The 21,319-nt window shown below is 44.0% G+C and overlaps 1 protein-coding gene across 4 annotated transcripts; it reads left to right on the top strand.

Moving 5' to 3' along the window:
* The first annotated feature begins 4,167 nt into the window (after nt 1–4,167).
* On the top strand, nt 4,168–20,787 carry ZKSCAN3 (zinc finger with KRAB and SCAN domains 3). Of its 4 annotated transcripts, XM_011944894.1 has the most exons (7): nt 4,204–4,335; nt 4,536–4,652; nt 13,699–14,163; nt 15,505–15,652; nt 17,356–17,438; nt 17,742–17,865; nt 19,457–20,787. In XM_011944894.1, the coding sequence occupies exons 3-7, from the start codon at nt 13,762–13,764 to the stop codon at nt 20,314–20,316; spliced, it is 1,617 nt and encodes a 538-aa protein (XP_011800284.1). In that variant the 5' UTR covers nt 4,204–4,335; nt 4,536–4,652; nt 13,699–13,761; the 3' UTR covers nt 20,317–20,787. The 4 variants fall into 4 exon arrangements, with proteins under 4 accessions (XP_011800283.1, XP_011800285.1, XP_011800284.1 ...); XM_011944893.1 differs by lacking the exon at nt 4,536–4,652 and having other exon boundaries at nt 4,168–4,335; XM_011944895.1 differs by lacking the exon at nt 4,536–4,652 and having other exon boundaries at nt 4,173–4,218.
* The last annotated feature ends 532 nt before the right edge of the window (nt 20,788–21,319 follow it).

The raw sequence follows: 21,319 nt of genomic DNA, 5'->3' as shown, positions 1-21,319 counted from the left end.
ACAGAATCATTGATCCACTCACATAGGATCTGGCATAACTTCACATAGGTTCAAAGAAGGTGTAGCAGTGAGCACATGACCATGGGATCCACTGGTTCTATCACACGCTTAGCCACCAGGAACATGCTGGCCAGATAGAGCATAGCTTTGAAATCATAGCTAAAGTGCCAACTTACATATGATACCCTGAAACAATGGGGTGTCATCCTCCAGAGCCAAGTATAAACACCCTAAGACAATAATTATTATGTAGTGTTTGTTTCCTAGTATGCAAGTATGCATGCCTGGGAACAAAGGAGTAGAGGTATAAGTAGCTCTGAATTCCCTCACTCCTAGTGATCCACACAGGGAAAGATGTGCTCTCTATGTACCCTCTTGATTCTAGGCTCTGTGAGTCCAAAAGTCTTCATTCCTAGAAGAACATTTTCACCATGACAAATACGGAGTCCCTGTAAATGGAAAGGTAGGGCTGCCACACAGATTTTTTCGCCTCCTTTTTCTGACATCAGCAGCAAGAAGAGGAGTCACCACCCTGGCAGAAGTTGATGGTTCCAATATCAAGAGAAGGTAAGTCTGCTATTACACAGTGGGGACAGGGAAAAGTGAAGTTTGTCACTCATGTTATCCATTAGGTTGTCTCTTGCTTCTTGCTTCTCCTCAGTACAATCTTTTATTTATTATTTATTTTGTATTTTTTTTTTTGAGACTGAGTCTCACTCTGTGTCTCCCAGGCTGGAATGCAGTATGCAGTGGCATGATCTCAGCTCACTACAACCTCTGCCTCCCAGGTTCAAGCAATTCTCATGCCTCAGCCTCCTGAGTAGCTGGGATTACAGGCACCTGCCACCACGCCCGGCTAATTTTTGTAGTTTTAGTAGAGACGGGGTTTCACCGTGTTGTCCAGGCTAGTCTTGAACTCCTGACCTCAAGTGATTCACCTGCCTCAGTCTCCCAAAATGCTGGGATTATTGGTGTGAGCCATGGCACTCAGCCTCCTCGGTACAATCTTTATTATTAAGTGGACAAGTGCAGCAGCCACAATCTGAGAGGAACATAGTTACCAGAGTGTTTTGGTCACCTACCAGGTAAACTACCTAAATGATCACAGATGATAGTAAAGGATGAGGGGAATCTAGAATGGATAGTAGAGGAGAGAGACAGTAAATATCCTTTATGACTTTAAGATATGCTACAACACTAGGAACTGTAAATCTTTTTACTAATCTATTCTTATAGATTTCCTCAGGAAGAAAGGAAATTATAAACATTCCTCTGGAATAGTTATTTCCATTTCTTACTATACCAGACAAACAGGAGAGTAGGTAGCTGATGTCTCTTAATTGAGCCTGTCTCTGGGAATTTTCCTTGGTCAAAAAGTTGCCTCACAGAAGGTTACATTCCTTCCACCTCATGCCCCTTACATCAAGGCAAAGCAATTCTTAAGGACTGTCCCATCCCTTGAGCTCCTGAGAGGATCAGCTGGAGCCTCTCTTGTAACTGCACTAGTTCAACTACTCTGCCTAGCCCTATTTCTTTAACTTCTCTTGAGTATTATTCCTGAAAGCACAACTTACTAAAATTCTTGCTTAAAAATCCCAGAGTAACCTTATCGCTGATACCCTCTATTGTTCACTCCACCTCAGCCAATCTGGCTCCCTTGCTGTTTCCTCTACCAGGAACACTCTTCCTTAGATATGCAGAGGGCTAACGCCTTCATCTCCTTCAGATCTTGGCCAAAATGTCACCAGACTTACACCATCTTATTTATATTGAAGTTAGCCCCCTCTCATGCCAGGACTTCTCGTCTCTCTACCCTGATTTTCATCTTTTTCTTCCTCTCTTTCCCCTTTTTAAAACCACAGTGCTTATCAACCTCCATTCCAGTTTATGTATTTATTTATTCTGCTTAATTCTTTTCTTTGTTTTTGTTTATTTTATTTATTTATTTTTGATTCAGTCTCCCTTGGAACATTAGCTGTATGAGAACAGGGGTCTTTACCTTTTATTGCCCTTGTTATATCCTGAGCATCTGAAACTACATCTGGCCTAGACTAGTCAATTAACATTTTTGTTTATGTACAAGAGCTCCTAACAGGGTAAGTCCTTTGAAGCTGCTGGGCCAATGTGTGTATCATTTTCAGGTTTACCATATATTTCAACTTTACTATATAATTCAAAATTGCTTTTTTTTTTTTTTTTTTTTTGAGACGGAGTCTTGCTCTATTGCCCAGGCTGGAGTGCAGTGGCTGCATCTCAGCTCACCGCAAGCTCTGCCTCCCGGGTTTATGCCATTCTCCTGCCTCAGCCTCCCAAGTAGCTGGGACTACAGGCGCCCGCCACCTCGCCCGGCTAGTTTTTTGTATTTTTTAGTAGAGACGGGGTTTCACGGTGTCAGCCAGGATGGTCTCGATCTCCTGACCTCGTGATCCACCCGTCTCGGCCTCCCAAAGTGCTGGGATTACAGGCTTGAGCCACCGCGCCCGGCCTCAAAATTGCTTTTTTAGATGAGTGTACCAATTTATAGTCCCAGCAACTGTGTATGAGAGTCTCAAAATTTTCACATTCTTATCAGTGTTGGTATAAAATGATTTACAATTTGCCTTTATTTAATTGCTAATGATTAACTATATATGCTTATGTTTATTGGTCATTCAAGATTCCTCTCTGGGAATTGCCTGTGCATATTTTTTGCCTTTTTTTTTCTGCATGATTGTTGACTTTTTCTCTCTTACTCATTTGGAGATGTTCATTATATATTCAGTGGACTGATCCTTTGTTGACTGTATGTGTTGCAAATATCTTCTCCCAACCTTTTAATTTAATTATCTTTTCCATTAGTTTCTAGTATCTTTTGATATAGTTTTAATTTTTAATGAGGTCAAATTTATTTACTGTTTTCCTTATAGTTTGTATGTTTGTGCAGTTTAAAAGAAATCTTGCTTTACTTGAGCTCATAAAAAATGATTCTATAGAAGCAAACTTGTGAATAGAAAAAAGAGCAATGATTCTAAATTTTCTTTTAAAAGTCTGAAAGTTTGCTTACTGGAATTGATTTTTTGTGCAACATATAAAGTAGAAACCCAATTTTTTTTTTCATTTAGATATCCAAATATTACAGTACTATTTTGTCAAGTAGCTCCTTTCTTCCTCACTGATTTGTAATGCAATTTCTGTTATATATCAAGCAGCCACCCATACATGTTTGTTGCTCAGTCCTCAGTTCTGTTTCACTGGTCTATTTGTCTGTAGTTGTGCAAATACTATATTGTCTTAGCGGCTATAAATGTATAATAAATTATATAGGGCAAGTTTCTGCAGCTCCTTCATTTGTTTTAAAAATGTCTTGGATTCATCACTCTTCAATTATTCCATATAAATTTAAAATCAACTAGTCAAGTTCCACTGAGCATAATTGGAATCTTGATTTGCTTTGTACTGAATTTGTGTATTATTTTAGGAAGGAATTATATCTTTATGATATTGCGTTCTCATATATATAGACATGGTATATATTTCACGTACTTATCCTTAATGAATAAAGTTTCTAATGTTTCCATTCAGCTATCTTTTGTGTTTCTTTGCTTCTGTGATAGCTGTCTTTTAAAAATTATATTTTTATAATTTTGATGAAGAATGTGATTGTGAACATGAATTTTAAAAAGTCCAGCCACCTTGCTAAACTCTCTTATTAATCATCATAATTTGAGTGTTAGATTATCTTGGATTTTCTATGTAAACCACGCAGCATACTCCTTAAAATTCATGTATTTAGAATTCATATTTTAATTAGGCAATGCAATCAACTCTAAAATTAAAAGTACATTTAAAACACGTACCGTAACACTTTCCTTCTCACTCTTGTCCCCCTTTTCACTCAGTTTCTGACCGTTCACCTCTCATAGGTAACCACCATTATTAATTTTCCGATTTATTTTTCCATGGCTTCTTTGTGCCACACAGGCAAGCATAATTTAGATTCTTTTTACTCTCTTCTATTCGCAAATATAGCAAATTATGGAAAGAGTTCTGCACCTTGCCTTTCTCCCTTAGTTATAGCTGGAAAAATAAAAATTCAAAAGCCTCTTTAATAGCAAAAGGGGAGGGGAAACGAGGTGTCGAGCTAGCAAACGACAGAGTCTGTCAGGGAGGTGGCTAGAGAGGCCCGGAAGTGGCTTCTGTGCCCCGCCTTGCGGGTGGTTTGCTAGTTTCGAGCACTTTGTGAGTATGGGGTGAGTAGCGGACGCCAGTTGGGCGTCCGCCTTCCACTGTGGGGTTAAATCTCATCCCGCGGCTCTCCTCCTGTCGGTCCTGCAGTTCTTTTGTCCCCTGGTAGAGGTGCGTTTGCAGGGGTGTGTGGGTGTGTGTGTGTGTGAATTTGTGGAGAGAGGCCCTTCCCTCCCCAGTTCCTGCAGCCTCGGCTCCCAAGGAGGGAGACCCCTGCGAGAAGCCGTGGGGGAGGGAAGGGCGCTCTGCGTCTGAACGAAGTGGTGCTCGGCGTTCCCTCGTAGAGCCCAATATGAGTGTCCCTTGTTTAGATCCGTTACCGAGTGTCTGGGTCGGTTCTTGAGGGTATCTGGAGACGGGATGCATGGGTCACATAGACAAGCCTCGAAAATGGGAGCCGTTACATTTTTGCACTGACTGGTAACAAGGTCACTTTCAAGGTCTTTAAATTATTCTGTGGTACTGGCCAAGAGCCAGAACGTTGGAGTCAGATTACCTAATTCGAATCCTGCCTCTGCCACTTATTGGCTGTGTGACTTTTCACTAGTTCCTAACCTCTCTCTGCCTCATTTTACTCTTTTGCAAAATGGGGATAATATTCCCTAACTCACTGGGTTGTTGTGAGGATTGAATGCATTAATGTGTGTAAGGTGCAGAGTAAGCATGATTTAAAGATTTGCTTTTATTAGTAGTATTATTATTTATAACTATGATGACACATTATCTTTAATTACTGGCTTTTGTACGGTTGCTTTCAATTTTATTGTCATTCATCAATTCACTTTGTAATGGATTATTTCTATATTTTAGGAGGGAAAAATAAGATACTCTGAAAAAGAGTATCCCAAAGCAAAGACCAAAACTGGTTTGTGTTGTACGTTGTGATACTCAAACTCCCAAAGGCTTTAAGATTCGGGGGTACCTTTTCCTTGGCTGGAGATTAGGAGGAACAATAGAAGTTTTTAATAGTGAAAAAGGATGAGGACCCCTGGTTTTAGCAAAAATCTGATGTCCTGCTTAGTGCTGGAGATGCACTAGTTTTTGAGCTTCCAGGAACGCCCTAGCCTGAAACTGGCTTCATACTAACACCCTTCATTTCAACCCAACTTCGACAGGGTTAACTCTCTTTTCTAGACTTGTAACTCTTTTCTGTTAATGAGAAACTTTCCTTTCCTTATCATCAGTATATTTACTGATTTGATAAATAATTTGTGTTCACAGCCAATTTCCCAATCTTGTGCCTTCCCGCTGTGATCAGTTTGGCTCAGATCCAAGTAGGGTCCAGGTAGTGAAACCTAAATGGAGTTTGTGGAATAAATGATATAAATGTATCAGTGTTGTTTTCCTGCCATAGACTTCCTCCCTTTCCCACCGTGGACACCCTCCTCATTCCACTTGGGCTCCAGATTCACTCTGGGTTGGGCTGTGGCTCTCTCTTGCCTTCTTTGACCCCACCTTAATGCTTTTTGACTGTATTATTCAGGAAGGAAGGAAGTTAAGACTTTGTTCAATTTTCTAAAATTTTGGAGAGAAATTTAAACACATTTAGTTGTAGAGAGAATGTTACAGTGAACACCAATATAACCATGACTCGGCTTCAGCCATCATCTTTTGGTCATTTTCATTCTTCTTTTCCCTCCTTTCCCCTCTCTTTCCTTCCCTTCTCCTCCTCCTTCCCTTCTGTCTTCCTCCTTCCCTTTTACTTGTTCCCTCTTTCCCTCTCTCCTTTTTTTCCCTCTCCCTCCTTTCTTTGTCTTCCTTTCCCTTCCTCCCTCTCCCCCTCTTTTTTTATTTCTTTTTTTTTTCCTCATTGCATTCCTCCTCTCTTTCATTTTATAGTAAATTGCAGATGGAAACATTTTAGTTCACTCACAAGTACAAGTGCTTCAGTGTCAATTTCTTATATATAGGGACTTTTATCTTAATATAATCATAGTATCATCACATGCAACAAAATTGACAGTAATTCCTTGATATCATTATCTTGATTTTCAAATAATTCTCAAATATTTTTACAGTTTTTTTTATAGTCTTTTTACAGTTGTTTTCAGTGGGGTCCAAATATGGTTCACCATTTGCATTTATTTGGTAAGTCTGTTCAGTCTCCTAATCTATGACTGTTCCCATTCCCTCCCACTCCTTTTGGTAAAAATACCATTTATTTATTGAGGAACTTGAACCTTCTCTTTTATAAAATGCCTCACATTCTGGATTTGGTCGATTGCTTCTTTTTAGTATCTTTAACTTATTAGATCTCAAACTCAGCTGCACATTAGAATCACCTAGAAAGTTTTAAAAGTTATTGATGCTGAGTCCCACCCCCAGAGAGTGATTTAATTGATTTTTTTTTTTTCATTGCTATCTCCACCTCCCAGGCACAAGTGATTCTCATGCCACAGCCTCCCAAGTAGCTGGGATTACAGGTGTGTACCACCATGCCCAGCTAATTTTTGTATTTTCAGTACAGACAGGGTTTCATCATATTGGCCAGACTGTTCTTGAACTCCTGACTCCAGGCAATCTGCCTCAGCCTCGCAAAGTGCTGGGATTACAGGTGTGAGCCACTGCACCCAGCCTGATTGATCTCGATTGTACCCAAGGCATTAGGAGTTTTAAAAGTTCCCTAGTGATTCTAATATGTAACAAAGTTTGAAAGTCTTTAATATAATTTTTTCCTATATTTTGCCTGTACACTAGTATTTGGATCTAAAGAGTAGATTAGATTTAGGGGCACTTATTTTGGTATTATTAGCTCATGTAGCAGTGCCCCAGATCTCTTGTGGCAGCTTATTAGGAGGAAGTGTTCTCTGGTACTTTTCATTTGTAACAATCAATGGGTTCTCTCAGTTTCCTAATTACCTTCTATTCCCTACCATCCTTTGAACTATAGAGAGTTGGACTGAGGAATAGAGGTTCAGGATACAGATTTGGAATTGTTTTTCCCTTTGTAACCTCTGCCAGCCTTACTTTTTTTTTTGAGATGGTCTTGCTCTGTTGCCAGGCTGGAGTGCAGTGGCACGATCTCGGCTCACTGCAACCTCTGCCTCCCAGGTTCAAGCAATTCTGCTGCGTCAGCCTCCCAAGTAGCTGGGACTACAGGCGCCCGCCACCACGCATGCCCAGCTAATTTTTGTATTTTTAGTGGAGACGGGGTTTCACCATGTTGGCCAGGATGGTCTCGATCTCTTGACCTTGTGATGCGCCCACCTCGGCCTTGCAAAGTGTTGGGATTACAGGCGTGAGCCACCGCGCCCGGCCCAGCCTTACATTTTCTAGCCTCTCCATTCCACTGAGTAAAGACAGACTTACTGACATCTGAGTCCAGTCAAATAATTTTGCAGTCACTCACTTCTAGTTTAAAATCTAGTCCCAGCTGGTTCACAGGAATCTCAGGTTTCCCTTCCCTCTTAGATCAGGCCCAGGTCTCATGGCTTCTAGGATAGGCTGTCTTTCAGAATATCTTACTTTTCCCTCCTAAAATATAGAAATCGTCCGTTACAAAGTGAGGACTCTGAGGAAACCTGGTGGCTGGTGCTATTGTTTCTAGAGAATACCATACTGAGGAAGGAGTAGATTAGGAAGCAAGAAAATCAGTTTGATTTGGGGCATATTGAATTGGATTTGTTTGCAAGATTTCTATATAGGACTATCTGGGAGGCAGCTCAGGATAGGGATCAGGAGTCTACAGCCTAGAAATAGAAATTAAAACCTTGCAAGTGATTAAACATAGTTCTGGGGAAGACTGTGGATAGAGAAAAGAAAAGGTCAAGAACAGAACCGCCAGGCCTACTCTTCTTTAAAAAAAGAAAGACCAGTGAATTATACTATTAGCCAATATGTATATGGTACTTACCACTGTCATGCCAAGTGTCAGGTTCCAGCCCATACTGAGGTCCAAGGGGAGTTGTTGGATGGGTGGCAGATAGTCGAAAGAACACTTGGGGCTGTAGACAGGTAAAATATGATTTTAGTCAGCAGGAGCTGCTGCAGCTCTCACACTGTCTGCCTCTGTCTCAGGTGCCTCCTCCGACCACAGCCCTTCTCAGCAACCGGCTCTGTGGCTTCTGCCGCTCCCACACTTACAGCTGTACTCCTTGGCACGCTTGTTAATTCCTGGCTCCCCTCTGTCCTTCTGCAAGACGGCCAGTTCTCTCTTCCAGGGTCAGCAGTTTTTCCCTCTCTGGGCATGAGTCCTATGTACAGTGTCAGCAGGGCAGTTATACCATTTACACACAATAGTGGCTGTGAGCCAAGTATGAGCTTACACAAACAGGTTATATAACAAGTGGAGTGGTGCGCCTGCGTTCGAGACTCGCTGAGTCACACTGGCCTGCATATCTGCCTCGGCCTGTTCTTGACCAAAGCACATCCATTTTTACCTTACACTCCACCCCCTTGGCCGAGGGAGACATAGGTTTTTAGGTACACAGGCCCAGTATATAGGTTTGGCACGCAGGCCTGACATATACACTTTCGGCACCCAGGGCTGATACATACACACAGTCTTGACTCGTAAGTCTGACACATAGGCTCTGGGCACACAGGCCCAGTGTATACATAGAGGCCTGACACATAAGCTGTAGGCACTCAGGCCACAGTAGTAATACAGGGAGCAATAATTTCCGGTTATAGTAGGCAACCACCCCATGGTGATGTTACCCCGATGTTGCCTTATATATTAAGCCAGGTTTTTTGCTTGCCTACCTTTAGGGGCATTGGGGCAGGCAACAACAGGTTACCGTTTGTCCCCATACCTGGTTGGAGGAAGTCATCTTTTCTCCCATAGGTCTGGCCACATGGCTTGGCCCTACATGGGTCAGTGACTAACCACTTCTGTAACTTCTAGGTAGTTAGCCACAAGGTTAAGCCTTGATAAACTGCCCAGCTATTGGTGCAGATTACCATAGGTGTCACCTTCTTGGTGATCATCATTTATATTGCCCTGAGTTCAGCTTATTAGCTACTTTGTCCACACCTGGTATCAAACCGTAGGGTGTCAGTACTAGGCTGGGCTGCAACAGCAGTCCAGGGAGCAGTAGCACCCTGGCTAGGCCTATCTGTGTACCACGCCCTATTGGGAATGCGGAGATGCCCTTCCTTAAAAGATGAAGGCTCAGGGTCTAGGGGTGCCTCAGGTCCCATAGCCTTATCTTGCATTAGGACAGTAGGTACTAAGACTTCTTGTAATTGTGCTGCTAAGGGACTTGACTTAGCATACTTTGCTGTTCCAAGTAGGCTTAGGCACCCCACTTTGCAAACGTGGATGTCTGTGGCATCCCAGTGTACGGGTTGTTACCCATGAGCATACCCACCCTGCTGTTGGGTAAGTCATGCGCACAATGACTGTAGCCGGTCCTGCCAGGCTGTCATGAGTCTAAAGGGCAGCATATGCAGTTACTAACTCCTCTGTCAAGGAATACCAGAGCTCAGCTCCCTTCCAAAGTTGGGACCAAAAGTCTACTGGCATTCTAAAGAGCTCTGTGCGATGCCATAAGCCCCAGTCAAAAATATCTGTGGTCACATGCACATCAAGTTTAAATGGGTGCCCCTGATCAGCTACCCGTAGGGCTTGTGCCTGCTGAATAGCCTGTTTGGCTGCCAGGAAGGTGATTTCAGCCACATCATCCCAATTCCAGGCAAGAGGCTGCATTCCTGCTTCTAAATCTGCAAGAGAATCAGAGGTTAATATAATAACATCATTAATAAGATCATGACTTATGTTGGGGCTATGCATATATCCCTGCAGCAACACTGTGAAAGTCCATCGTCACCCTCCCATGAAGGCAAAGTGTTCCTGGCTCTCTGGAGCAATGTCGATTAAGAGGAATGCATTGGCCAACTCCACCACACAGTGGCAGCATCCCAGTTCTGTTGTCAGGTGGTCTATCAAATCCATGATAGATGGCACAGCTGCTAAGCCATGCAAAACATCCACCCCAGCCTGACCTGTCCTCAGGCATGGGAGAGACACACACAGTGCACACACAGTGCATAAGCGGGGAGCCAAGCGGCCGATACCAAGGTCCGAAGATACAGGTTTTACTTTCACTGACCAGCTTTCATAAATGCAGCCCTGCTCGGAAACTTATTCAGGTTTAGGGACCAGTGGATTGCCGAGTCCACATACGGCCTTTGGTTGTCCGGTGTCCCCCTAAGTCCGGCACCTTGGCCAATTCCCAAACAGGAAGGGCTTTACATTTCTGCCTGACTGCAGCAGGTAATCTTTGAGCTGGAACGCTCCGGCGGGACCGAGTCGCCCAGCAATGTCCTTTTGCCGAATGACTTGCACTAAGTCTGTATACGACTGCCATCTACTGACAGTTTCTGGTATTTCACTGTATCAGTCCACACTGGAATTAAAGAAGCCAGCTTTTCCATCTCAGAGGCGGAGCAGGAAATGGATCAGCTCCTTTGTCCCAGAGAGAGAATTCAGGCAGGGAGGGGCTCCCCCAGATGCTGCTGGCACTGCTTACCTAACTCCTGCAACTCAGTGGGGGTACAAACACTATATGAAATGTGCTTCACTGTGGTAGGGGGTCTGTAGGCCCACCCTTGGGGCCCAGTGGCTGTTCATGCTCTGTTTTCTGGCAGACTGGGTGAGCCTGTAATGGAGGTTCTTCCTCGTCCCTGCGTTGCGTCCAGCAGAGACTGGGCATGCACCTCTTGCAGCACAGTCACAAATGCCCATCTGACTCTGTTGGCAAAGGCACACTCCTCGGTGCTGTGCACTTCCAGGTGCTTCAGCTCCTTCTCCACACTCGTGGAGGGCCTGTCCAGTGTCGCCCATGTTCCCACCAGAGCCCATCCTCGCACCACGGCTGCCACAGCTCATGCTGTGACTGCTAGCCGGCCCGGGAGCCTGGGAGCTGAAGACCCACTCACCTCATCCTGCCCACTATGCCAAATGTCCAGTTCAAGCCCCAGCTGAGGTCCGAGGGGAGTAGGTAGATGGGGGGGCAGGGAGCTGGAAGAACACTCGAGAGACAGCAGGTAGATGGGACATGGCTTTACTCAGCAGCTCTTTCACAGTGTCAGTGCTGCATTTATACACCTCACAACAGTGTCTTAGAGCCAGGTGATGAACCTCCCCAGGTTATGGCTACATAACCGTGATTATATAATGCACGGAATTGTGTGCCTGCGCTCCAATCCCACTGAGTCATGCAGGATGTTTACCTCGGCCTATGCCTGCCTGATTGCAGCACAGCCATGTTCCTCATGTCCACACACCAGGCACTGTTATAAGGACGTTATACACTCACTTAATGCTTATAATGGCCCTATCTACTATCACTATCCCTATTACAGATAAGGAAAGGGAGGCACAGAGCTAGTAGGTAGTAAAACCAGGATGATGATGACCTCAGGAAACCTGGCTTCAGAACACTTAACCAGGTTATGATGGGAGCTGAGAAGAACCAGGAAGGAGGAAAGCAGGAGAAAGGAAGGTTCTTGAAACAAAGGACAAGTGAGTTTCTGGAAATGGGCAGTATCCTCAGCCCAGTTGCCTGAGGAGAGGCCATGGAAAATGGGAATTGAGGGAAGTCTCTTTGGTTACTTCTGCAGGTGAAATCTTAGTGGTGTTGGCAATTTGCAGCCTACAGTGTGTGGAAGGCTTAGTAGGAGGTGAGGACTAGAATCAGGGACTGAGGGCTTTCTTTTAAGAAGTTCAGGCTTGAAGGGGAAGAAAGAGAGTGGCAGATTGAGGAGGTGGCAAAGACCAGGGGCAGCCTGTGCTCTCTCCAGGGCAAGGGCTTGGTGATGTTTTCAGCTTCCTTGATGATTCTGAGAGAAACTGAAGGGCCTCCAGCCCGTAGATCAGAAGAACCTGCAGAAACCCTATTTTCAGCTGAATTTTAATGTGAATATTTTGCCAGTTTTTTGGGCAAGTGTCACATCAGATATAACTGAGGGTCTCACTAGCAGGCAGCCAAGGTTTGTTAATTCAGTCGTATTTCTTTTGGTCCAGGTCCTTCTATCCTTCTTCTTCCCCTCACTGCAGTACCTTGACCACAGATAAGACCTGGTACAGCCATCCTTCACTATCTGTGGGGGATTCATTCCAGGATCCCCACTGATACCAAAATTTGTGGATGCTCAAGTCTTACATAAAATGGCATATAGTATTTGCCTGTAACCTACACACATCCTCCTGTATACTTTTTTTTTAAAGAGATAGAGTCTCTGCACCGTTACCCAGGCTGGAGTACAGCAGCACAATCATAGCTTACTGCATCCTTGAACTCCTGGGCTCTCAGGTGATCCTCCTGCCTCTTCCTCCTGAGTAGCTGGGACTGCAGTAGTGTGGCACCAGGCTCAGCTTCTCTTGTACACTTTAAATCATCTCTAGATTACTTATAAACCAAATACAATGTAAATGCTTTGTAAATTCTTGTTATATTTTTATTTGTATTTTTTAATTATTGTTTTTGTTATTTTTTTCCCAGATATTTTCCAGCTGTGGTTAATTGAACCTCTTGATGCAGAACCTGCAGATATGGAATCAACTGTATTAGTTTTCTATTGCTGTATAACATTTACCTCAAATTTATCAGCTTAAAACAAAATCTGGGCTGGGCGCAGTGGCTCATGTCTTTAATTCCAGCACTTTGGGAGGCTGAGGCAGATCTTTTGAGGTCAGGAGTTCAAGAGCAGCCTGGCGAACATAGTGAAACCCCATCTCTACTAAAAATACAAAAATTAGCTGGGCATGGTGGTACACGCCTATAATCCCAGCTACTTGGGAGGCTGAAGCAGGAGAACCTTTTGAACATGGGAGGTGGAGGTTGCAGTGAGCCGAGATCATGCCACTGCGCTCCAGCCTGGGCGACAGGTGAGACTCCGTCTCAAAACAAACAAGCAAAAAAAAAAAAAAAATCAGCTTGTTTGTTCTAGTTCTCTAGGTCAGAAGGCCAGGCAGGCTCAGCTGAGTTCAGTATTAGGGTCTTCTCAGGCCAAAGCCAAAGAGTTGGTAGGGCTGGGCTCTTATCTGGAAGCTCTGAGAGGAATCTACTTATGAGGTCGTTGAGGTTGTTGGTAAAATTCAGCTCCTTGGGATCAGTCCAGTCGGTCTGGACTTGCTATCTCATATTCAAAGTCCTGAGGATTAGGGCAGGAAATCGTTAGAGTCGTCTTAGAATTTAGACAACCACAGACCTGGTTGTTAATGGGATAACTCAGCAAGTCACTGAGAGGAGCTTCCTAGAGAGACCAGGAAGTGCCCTGGATCCTCACCAATTTCAGTTTTTTTCCTGATTAGTCCGGGGTTTGGGGATGTCCAGGATCACCCCAGGACATCCTTTGGAACCTTACTGTGGGATTCAGGCTTGGGGTGGTGTAGAGGATTAAGCTGCACAACCATTGAACATGGAGAAATTTCTGCAGCAGTTCCCCAGAGATGTCTCTGGGCTCCTGGGCAGGAGAGAAGGGACTACTTGCAAGTTTACTGGTTAATAATTATTTCCCACCTTTCAGGAATCTCCTGCAGAAATAGCGCTGGAAGCTAGAGTGAGGCCTGAGGTACTGCCTTGGCCCAGGATGGCTACAGAATTAAGTGAAAGCACAGCCCTGGATGCCCAGCCTACAGAAGACCAGATGGAGCTTCTGGTCATAAAGGTGGAGGAAGAAGAGGCCGGTTTTCCCAGTAGCCCAGATCTGGGCTCTGAGGGCTCCCGCGAGCGCTTCCGAGGCTTCCGCTACCCGGAGGCTGCAGGTCCCCGCGAGGCGCTGAGCCGGCTCCGAGAGCTCTGCCGACAGTGGCTTCAGCCTGAGATGCACAGCAAGGACCAGATCCTGGAGCTGCTGGTGCTGGAGCAGTTCCTGACCATCCTGCCAGGGAAACTGCAGAGCTGGGTGCGGGAGCAGCATCCAGAGAGCGGGGAGGAGGTGGTGGTGCTGTTGGAGTATTTGGAGAGGCAGCTGGATGAGCCGGCGCCGCAGGTAGAAAGAACTTAGTATCTGAGCGCTGTGGTCTGTTTCCTCCTGAAATCTCAACATCGGAGTGAGGGGCATTCCTTTAAGATCCAGGAGTTCTCCATCTCTTTTTGTACCGTGAACCTCCTTGGCAGTAAGGTGAAGTCCCTGGAATCCTTCTCAGAATAATTTTTTTTAAATACATAAAGAAACCATTAAGGGTTACAAAAGAACACAATCATATCAACATACAGTTAGCAAAGTATTAAATTTGTGTTAAAGTCATATATGTGTTTTTTTAAATTAGTACACTAAATAATAAGACCTAGGGACAGGGCTTATAACTGGCAATTACAAAGTAGTGATAAGTATCTGTTTGCCTGGTTGTAATGTGATGTAAAAACATCTACAGGTTCTATTGGTGATAAAGTCCTGGGTACTGCTTATGCTACTTTGATTTGTTGCTTCCATTCATAATTGAAGGAAATACTAACTTTCTCTTAAAGACCAGTTAAAAATAAGATTAGTTTTTGTCCTGTTCAAATTCATGGACTCCATGGGAAGGAGTTCATGGACCACTGGTTATGAACCTCTGGTAGAAAATGGGCCTACTTTTACCTCCATGTTCTTCCCTGTTTTGTGAGACTGTGTCCTCTTTGCATCATCCAGTGTCCCTGTGCACACACCCTCAGAGGACCTGTGTGGCCAGAGCCTTCTAAATGATGAGCTGGATACCAAGGTTCTTGACTTGGGTCTATTGCACCCAAGCCCTGTAACAGTGGAAAGTCAGTGCAAGTCTCTTAGTTTCATTCTTTATAAAGGATGTGGGAAATTCTGAGCTGCACATGAGAAAGTAACTTGAAAACTGTAATTTTATAATACTATAAATGTCTGGAAGTAAACCTGCATTTAATGAGGACATATCATATGCCAGGCCATGTTAGGTGATTTCACATACTGTGATGTTATTTGGGTCCCCCATATGCTGTAAACTAGAGATTGTAATCCCCTTTTCAGATAATAAAAGGTATCAATATTCTTTGAGAATTTTGCACCAGTTTCCAATGGGTTTTCATAAAACACAAATGTATATATGAAGGAGCATAGAGTAATAGTAAGAACATGTGCTCTGGCATCATTCTACCTGAGCTCCCATCCTAGCATTGCCACTTGTTAGCTACTTAAACTGGCTATGCCTTAATTTCCCTATCAGTAAAATGAGTGTAATAATACCTCCCTTATAAGATTATTGTTTTCTGCGTTAAATGAGTTAACATTTATAATGATCTTGGAAATAGTGCCAGCCACCTAGGTAATTCTATGGAAGTGTTTGATGAATAAATGAAAATAAGAACAAATGATTTCTAGGTTTCAGGTGTTGACCAGGGGCAAGAATTGCTCTGTTGCAAGATGGCATTGTTGACACCAGCCCCAGAGTCACAAAGTAGCCAATTTCAGCTAATGAAGGCTCTGCTCAAGCATGAATCTTTGGGATGCCAGCCCTTACAAGACAGAGGTAAGGATTATTTTCTAGGCAGTATGAATTCTGCAGACTTCATCCAATTTCATTTAAGGATAGCCAACAAAATTCATTGATAGGTGGTGTATATGCCTATGACAGATCAACTCTCATTTAAGACTGAGACTAAAAGGAGTATTTCCAACATAATGATGGAAAACTTTTTCAACCAAGACTGGACATAGTATATAAGATATTAGTAAAACTTAGGTTTGGAAAGAATTGGTTCTTGTTTGGATTTTGTTTTGTTGTATTGGTTTTTGTTTTCTTGAGACAGGTCTTGCTGTTTCACCAAGGCTGGAGTGTAGTGGCACTATCTCAGCTCACTGCAGCCTCCACCTCCTGGGCTCAAACGATCCTCTCACCTCAGCCTCCTGAGTAGCTGGGACTATAGGTGTGCACCACCATGCCTACTAATTTTTAAAAAAAATTTTTGTAGATATGAGATCTCACCATGTTGCCCAGGCTGGTCTCAAACTCTTGGGCTCAAGTGATCCTCTTGCCTTGGCCCCCCAAGGTGCTGGGATTACAGGTGTAAGCTACCACATCGTGTATACCAGCTACTTGTCTTTGTTCTTCTTTGTTTAACTTGTAATTATGGAGACCTCCAGTGTGGTGGCCAGTTAGGTTTGGGGATGGAACTGTCAGTGAGACTGTTCTTGTTCCAGTGGAGCTTACATTTAAGTGGGGAAGATGGCAAATAAACACATTAATAATACAATTCGTATGACAGTGGGAAGTCCTATGCAGAAAGTAAACAGAATTTGTAAAGCCAGCCAGCCAATCTCATAAATTATAGGACTATTGCAAATTAAAGGGTATAAATCTTCTAAATCCTGGGTCTGTTATTAAAGTAATATGAAATTCACTGCATAGGAAATGGCTTATGTTCTGAGATGTCCTTTCATGTGTCTTAAACACATGTACAAGTTCCCAAGACACACATCACTGGGATGTTCTAGCCAACATGAGATCTTTATTTTTCAACAGAGGTTCTAGCCTAAACCACCTGTTTTGTGCCCCTTTAAAAATTTGCTTCCTGAAGTTATATAAGGAGTATATGAGGAATATATATGCTTCCTGAAGTTATATAAGGAATAATAAGGAAACCTGAAGTTCTTTACTTTCCTCTCTCTTGAATTTCAGTAGGTTGTATAAAGCCAGACCCTTACTCTGCTTTTCATAGCTAGCTTTGTCTGACTCCTCTTAGCTTTTCAAATCCAAAGCGAAAAGCACCTTAACAGCTACTAAGGATATACTCACCCAAAATCCGATTTTTCCTCCTATATCTAGCAAAATTCAAAGGATCTTCAAATGGAAAACTTTTTTATTTTTATGTTCTTTTTATTTCACAACTGCTAACAAGGATCCTGCCTTTTTGCATTGTTTTTGTGTATCTGCAGAGCACAACAGGTATGTTTAGCTATGGGATTGCAGCGGGTAGGGACCAAGAATTTTGGAAAGGAGCACACTCTGTATAAACTTGTTTGGCAGGAATTTATTTATTTAGAGAGACAGGGTCTTACTTTGTTGCCCAGGCTAGAGTGCAGTGGCCCAATCACAGCTCATTGCAGCTTCAGACTCCTGGGCTCAATCACGTGAGACAGGAATCTATTAATCCAGTTATTTAACTTAGATTCCACAAGGCAGGGAGGCTGAATGCCAGGGTACATCTCATACAGAGCTTCTTTCCTTCTTAGTTCTCCAGGTCCCTGTGCTTGCCCATGGAAGGTGCTGCAGAGAAGATACAGTGGTAGCTTCTAGGCTTGCTCCAGAGTCCCAGGTGAGCTGGAGCCCCTATCCCTCCCCCAGTGCCCCTCACTACTGTTGAGCTTCCTGTGAAGACTCCTCACTCCCCATTCCCCTATACTCCCATCCTAGATCCTCCATACAGATCTCAAATGGGATCTGCATTTTCTCATCTATCTTGAGGTTATCATTAACTTTATTCAGGTGCCCACTCAAGAGGATTTTCCTGTTTATTACTAGCTGTTGACAGGGATGGGGGTTGGGGGTGCTTCCCAGATCTTCCCTACTCCACCAGTTTGGTCAGCCCCTTCTTCAATGGGATTACCTATTGTTTTAGGGGTTGTTGAAAGTGGAAGATGTGGCCCTGACCATCACCCCTGGATGGACACAGCAGGATTCATCTCAGGGGAATCTCTGTAGAGATGAAAAGCAGGAGAACCATGGCAACCTGGTTTCCCTGGGTAAGACTAAATGACACTAATTTCTGTTAAGGTTTCTTAGCATTCTTTGTGCATTAGAACCTGTTGAGTTGTTGGAAGCTGTTGAGCCCTATTGTGTTTGGATTCACAATCACCATTTCTGAAAACCTGTTACTGACTAGCTCCTTACTCCTTCTTTTTTGTTGTTGTTTTTGAGAGATAGGGTCTTGCTCAGTCACTCAGGATAGAATGCAGTGGAGCAATCATGGCTCACTGCAGCCTCAACCTTTTGGGCTAAAGTGATCCTCTCACCACAGCCTCCCAAACCGCTGGGACTAAAGGCATGCACCACCACACTTGGCTAATTTTTTAGTTTTTATTTTTTGTCGAGATGGAGTTTTGCTATGTTGCCCAGGCTGGTCTCAAACTCCAGGGCTCAAGCAATCTTCTTGCCTTGGCCCCTCAAAATGCTGGAATTACAGGCATGAGCATGAGCTACTGCACCCAGCCTGCTTATCCCTTCTGACCTTGCTTTCTCCTCTCCCTGCCAGTATTCTAGTTAAGTTAAATGGGTTGAAGTCAATACAGTCCCAAGTACAGGTTTGCCTCATAGGAGATGCCCAGTAAATGATGATGTACTCCTTCCTGATCCTATCCCTGACTGAAGAGGAAAGTTGGCGGGCCTCTTTAGAAAATGGGCCTTGGGACCATAGATTGTGAGAGTTAGAAGTGTTCTTAGACATTGACTGTAGACCCTGACCTCAGAGATGAGGGTGCAGAGGCTGAGAAGACTGCCTGACTTGTCTGAGGCCACGTAGCTCATTGGTGGCATAAAATTCACAGCACTGAATCCAGTTCTGTTTGGGGACCCTGCCTCTGCCTGGGATATGAGCTGAGACAACTGTCTTTATTGTTTCATTGATCAGTGCCCAATTTCTGAGTCTCCACTTTCACTGTTTCATTTCTTTCTTTCTTTTTTTTTTTTGAGATTGAGTCTCACTCTGTCACCCAGGCTGGAGGGCAGTGGTGCAATCTTGGCTCACTGCATCCTCTACCTCTCATATTCAAGCTATTCTCCTGCTTTAGCCTCCTGACTAGCTGGGATTATAGGCACCCACCACCATGCCTGGCTAATTTTTGTTTTTTTAATAGAGATGGGATTTCACCATGTTGACCAGGCTGGTTTTGAACTCCTGACCTCAAGTGATCTGCCAGCCTCAGCCTCCCAATCGCTGTTTCTCAAAGGTATTTCAGAAATCCTTCCACTTGCTCCATTTAATGTCACTTTCTGTTCAACTCTTTTAGTATCTAATCCTAGATGCATGGCCCTGCCTTACTATTCTTAGAACTTAGAATGACCACATATATCCCCAGCATAGTCCTGGATCCTCACCATCTTCCACCCACTCCCTCCACTCCCAGTGTGTACCTTTCCAATGGCCCCATTCCCATTCTTAGGTCTCCCTCCTCCCCAGCACTCCTGTTCTCCCCTTTTATTCCCATTCTTATTCTAGCACTTAAATCCTCATCCCAGGCATTTATAGATCTCTGTAATTCTTGCCTCCCTGGTACTCATCACAGAGCTTTCCTTCCATGGTGGGGCATAACCCACAATTGCCGGTTGTTATTTCAGGTGGTGAAAAACAGACTAAGGGCAGGGACTTGCCTCCAGCCGAGAAGCTTCAAGAAAAGGAGCATGGGAAGATATCGTGCCACCTGAGGGAAGACATTGTCCAGATTCCTACATGTGCAGAAGCTGGTGAACAGGAGGGCAGGTTACAAAGAAAGCAGAAAAATGCCACAGGAGGGAGGCGGCACATCTGCCATGAATGTGGAAAGAGTTTTGCTCAAAGCTCAGGCCTGAGTAAACACAGGAGAATCCACACTGGTGAGAAACCCTACGAATGTGAGGAGTGTGGCAAGGCCTTCATTGGGAGCTCTGCCCTCGTCATTCATCAGAGAGTCCACACTGGTGAGAAGCCATATAAGTGTGAAGAATGTGGTAAGGCCTTCAGTCACAGCTCAGACCTTATCAAGCACCAGAGAACCCACACTGGGGAGAAGCCCTATGAGTGTGATGACTGTGGGAAGACCTTCAGCCAGAGCTGCAGCCTCCTTGAACATCACAGAATCCACACTGGGGAGAAGCCATATCAGTGCAATATGTGTGGCAAAGCCTTTAGGCGAAGTTCACATCTCCTGAGACATCAGAGGATCCATATTGGGGATAAAAATGTTCAGGAACCTGAGCAGGGAGAGGCCTGGAAAAGTAGGATAGAAAGCCAGTTGGAAAATGTTGAAACTCCCATGTCTTATAAATGTAATGAGTGTGAAAGAAGTTTCACTCAGAATACAGGCCTCATTGAACATCAAAAAATCCACACTGGTGAGAAACCCTATCAGTGTAATGCATGTGGAAACGCCTTCACCCGAATTTCATACCTTGTTCAACATCAGAGAAGCCACGTAGGGAGAAACATCCTATCACAGTGACCCATGCCATACGTGCCAGAGTTGGTGCTCATTTGTCACTGATCTGAAGCCACTCCCCCTGGAGTCTCGACTATAGGAATTGTGGGCTGGGCTTTATTTACCACTACACATTATCAGGTGTTAGAAAATATAGACTGGGTTAGACAAATTATCTTCTAAGTTTTAGAAGGTGTTTGGAATCAAAACGTATTTGATAGGAGGCTATGGGAGAGTTGTCTAGAACAGGTAAGACCTGAAATGGTTTGTTCTCTCCCATTGGAATTAAATGGATGTTTAGACTGGCTACTTGCCCTAACCCAGCACTTTGTGGTGTTTGTGGTGTCTGCTGGCTGGATGGTTGTGATTTGGGGGCTGCTTCTCTGACCATTCTTTTTGACTGTAATGAATCCTCCACAGTTGGTCAGATTCACAAAGTCTTATATCCCCCTCTGTGCCTTTTCCACAGGTGCTAATAAATGTTTATTGAATGTACCAGTGAGATTACCTTCATGGATCTGAAAATCTGATGTTATCCAGGTTTCTGAAGAACTTCTCGCCAAGGCCATTTGTGCTTGTGTCTAATTCTCTGACCTAGATTATGACTCAATCTTACCAAGTAATTTCTTACGAAGTACATAGGCAGAGCAGAGGTGATGGCAGGGTTACTGTGATTGAAAGAATCCATTTTTGTTTTTTTTTGTTTTTGAGACAAAGTCTTGCTCTGTTGCCCAGGCTGGAGTGCAGTGGCACGATCTCAGTTCACTACAACCTCCGCCTCCTGTGTTCAAGCGATTCTCCTGCCTCAGCCTCCTGAGTAGCCAGGACTACAGGCGTGTGCCACCACACCCAGCTAATTTTTTATATTTTTGGTAGAGATGGGGTTTCACCGTGTTAGCCAGGATAGTCTCAATCTCCTGACCTCATGATCCTCCTGTCTCAGCCTCCCAAAGTGTTGGGATTATAGGCGTGAGCCACCATGCCCGGCCAAGAATCCATATTTCTTTACCAGACTGGGAATTCTATT

The sequence above is a fragment of the Colobus angolensis genome, unplaced genomic scaffold (genome assembly GCF_000951035.1).
Source record: "Colobus angolensis palliatus isolate OR3802 unplaced genomic scaffold, Cang.pa_1.0 Scaffold237, whole genome shotgun sequence".
Classification (NCBI taxonomy): domain Eukaryota; kingdom Metazoa; phylum Chordata; class Mammalia; order Primates; family Cercopithecidae; genus Colobus; species Colobus angolensis.
This window is presented reverse-complemented; position numbering and strand designations above follow the sequence as displayed.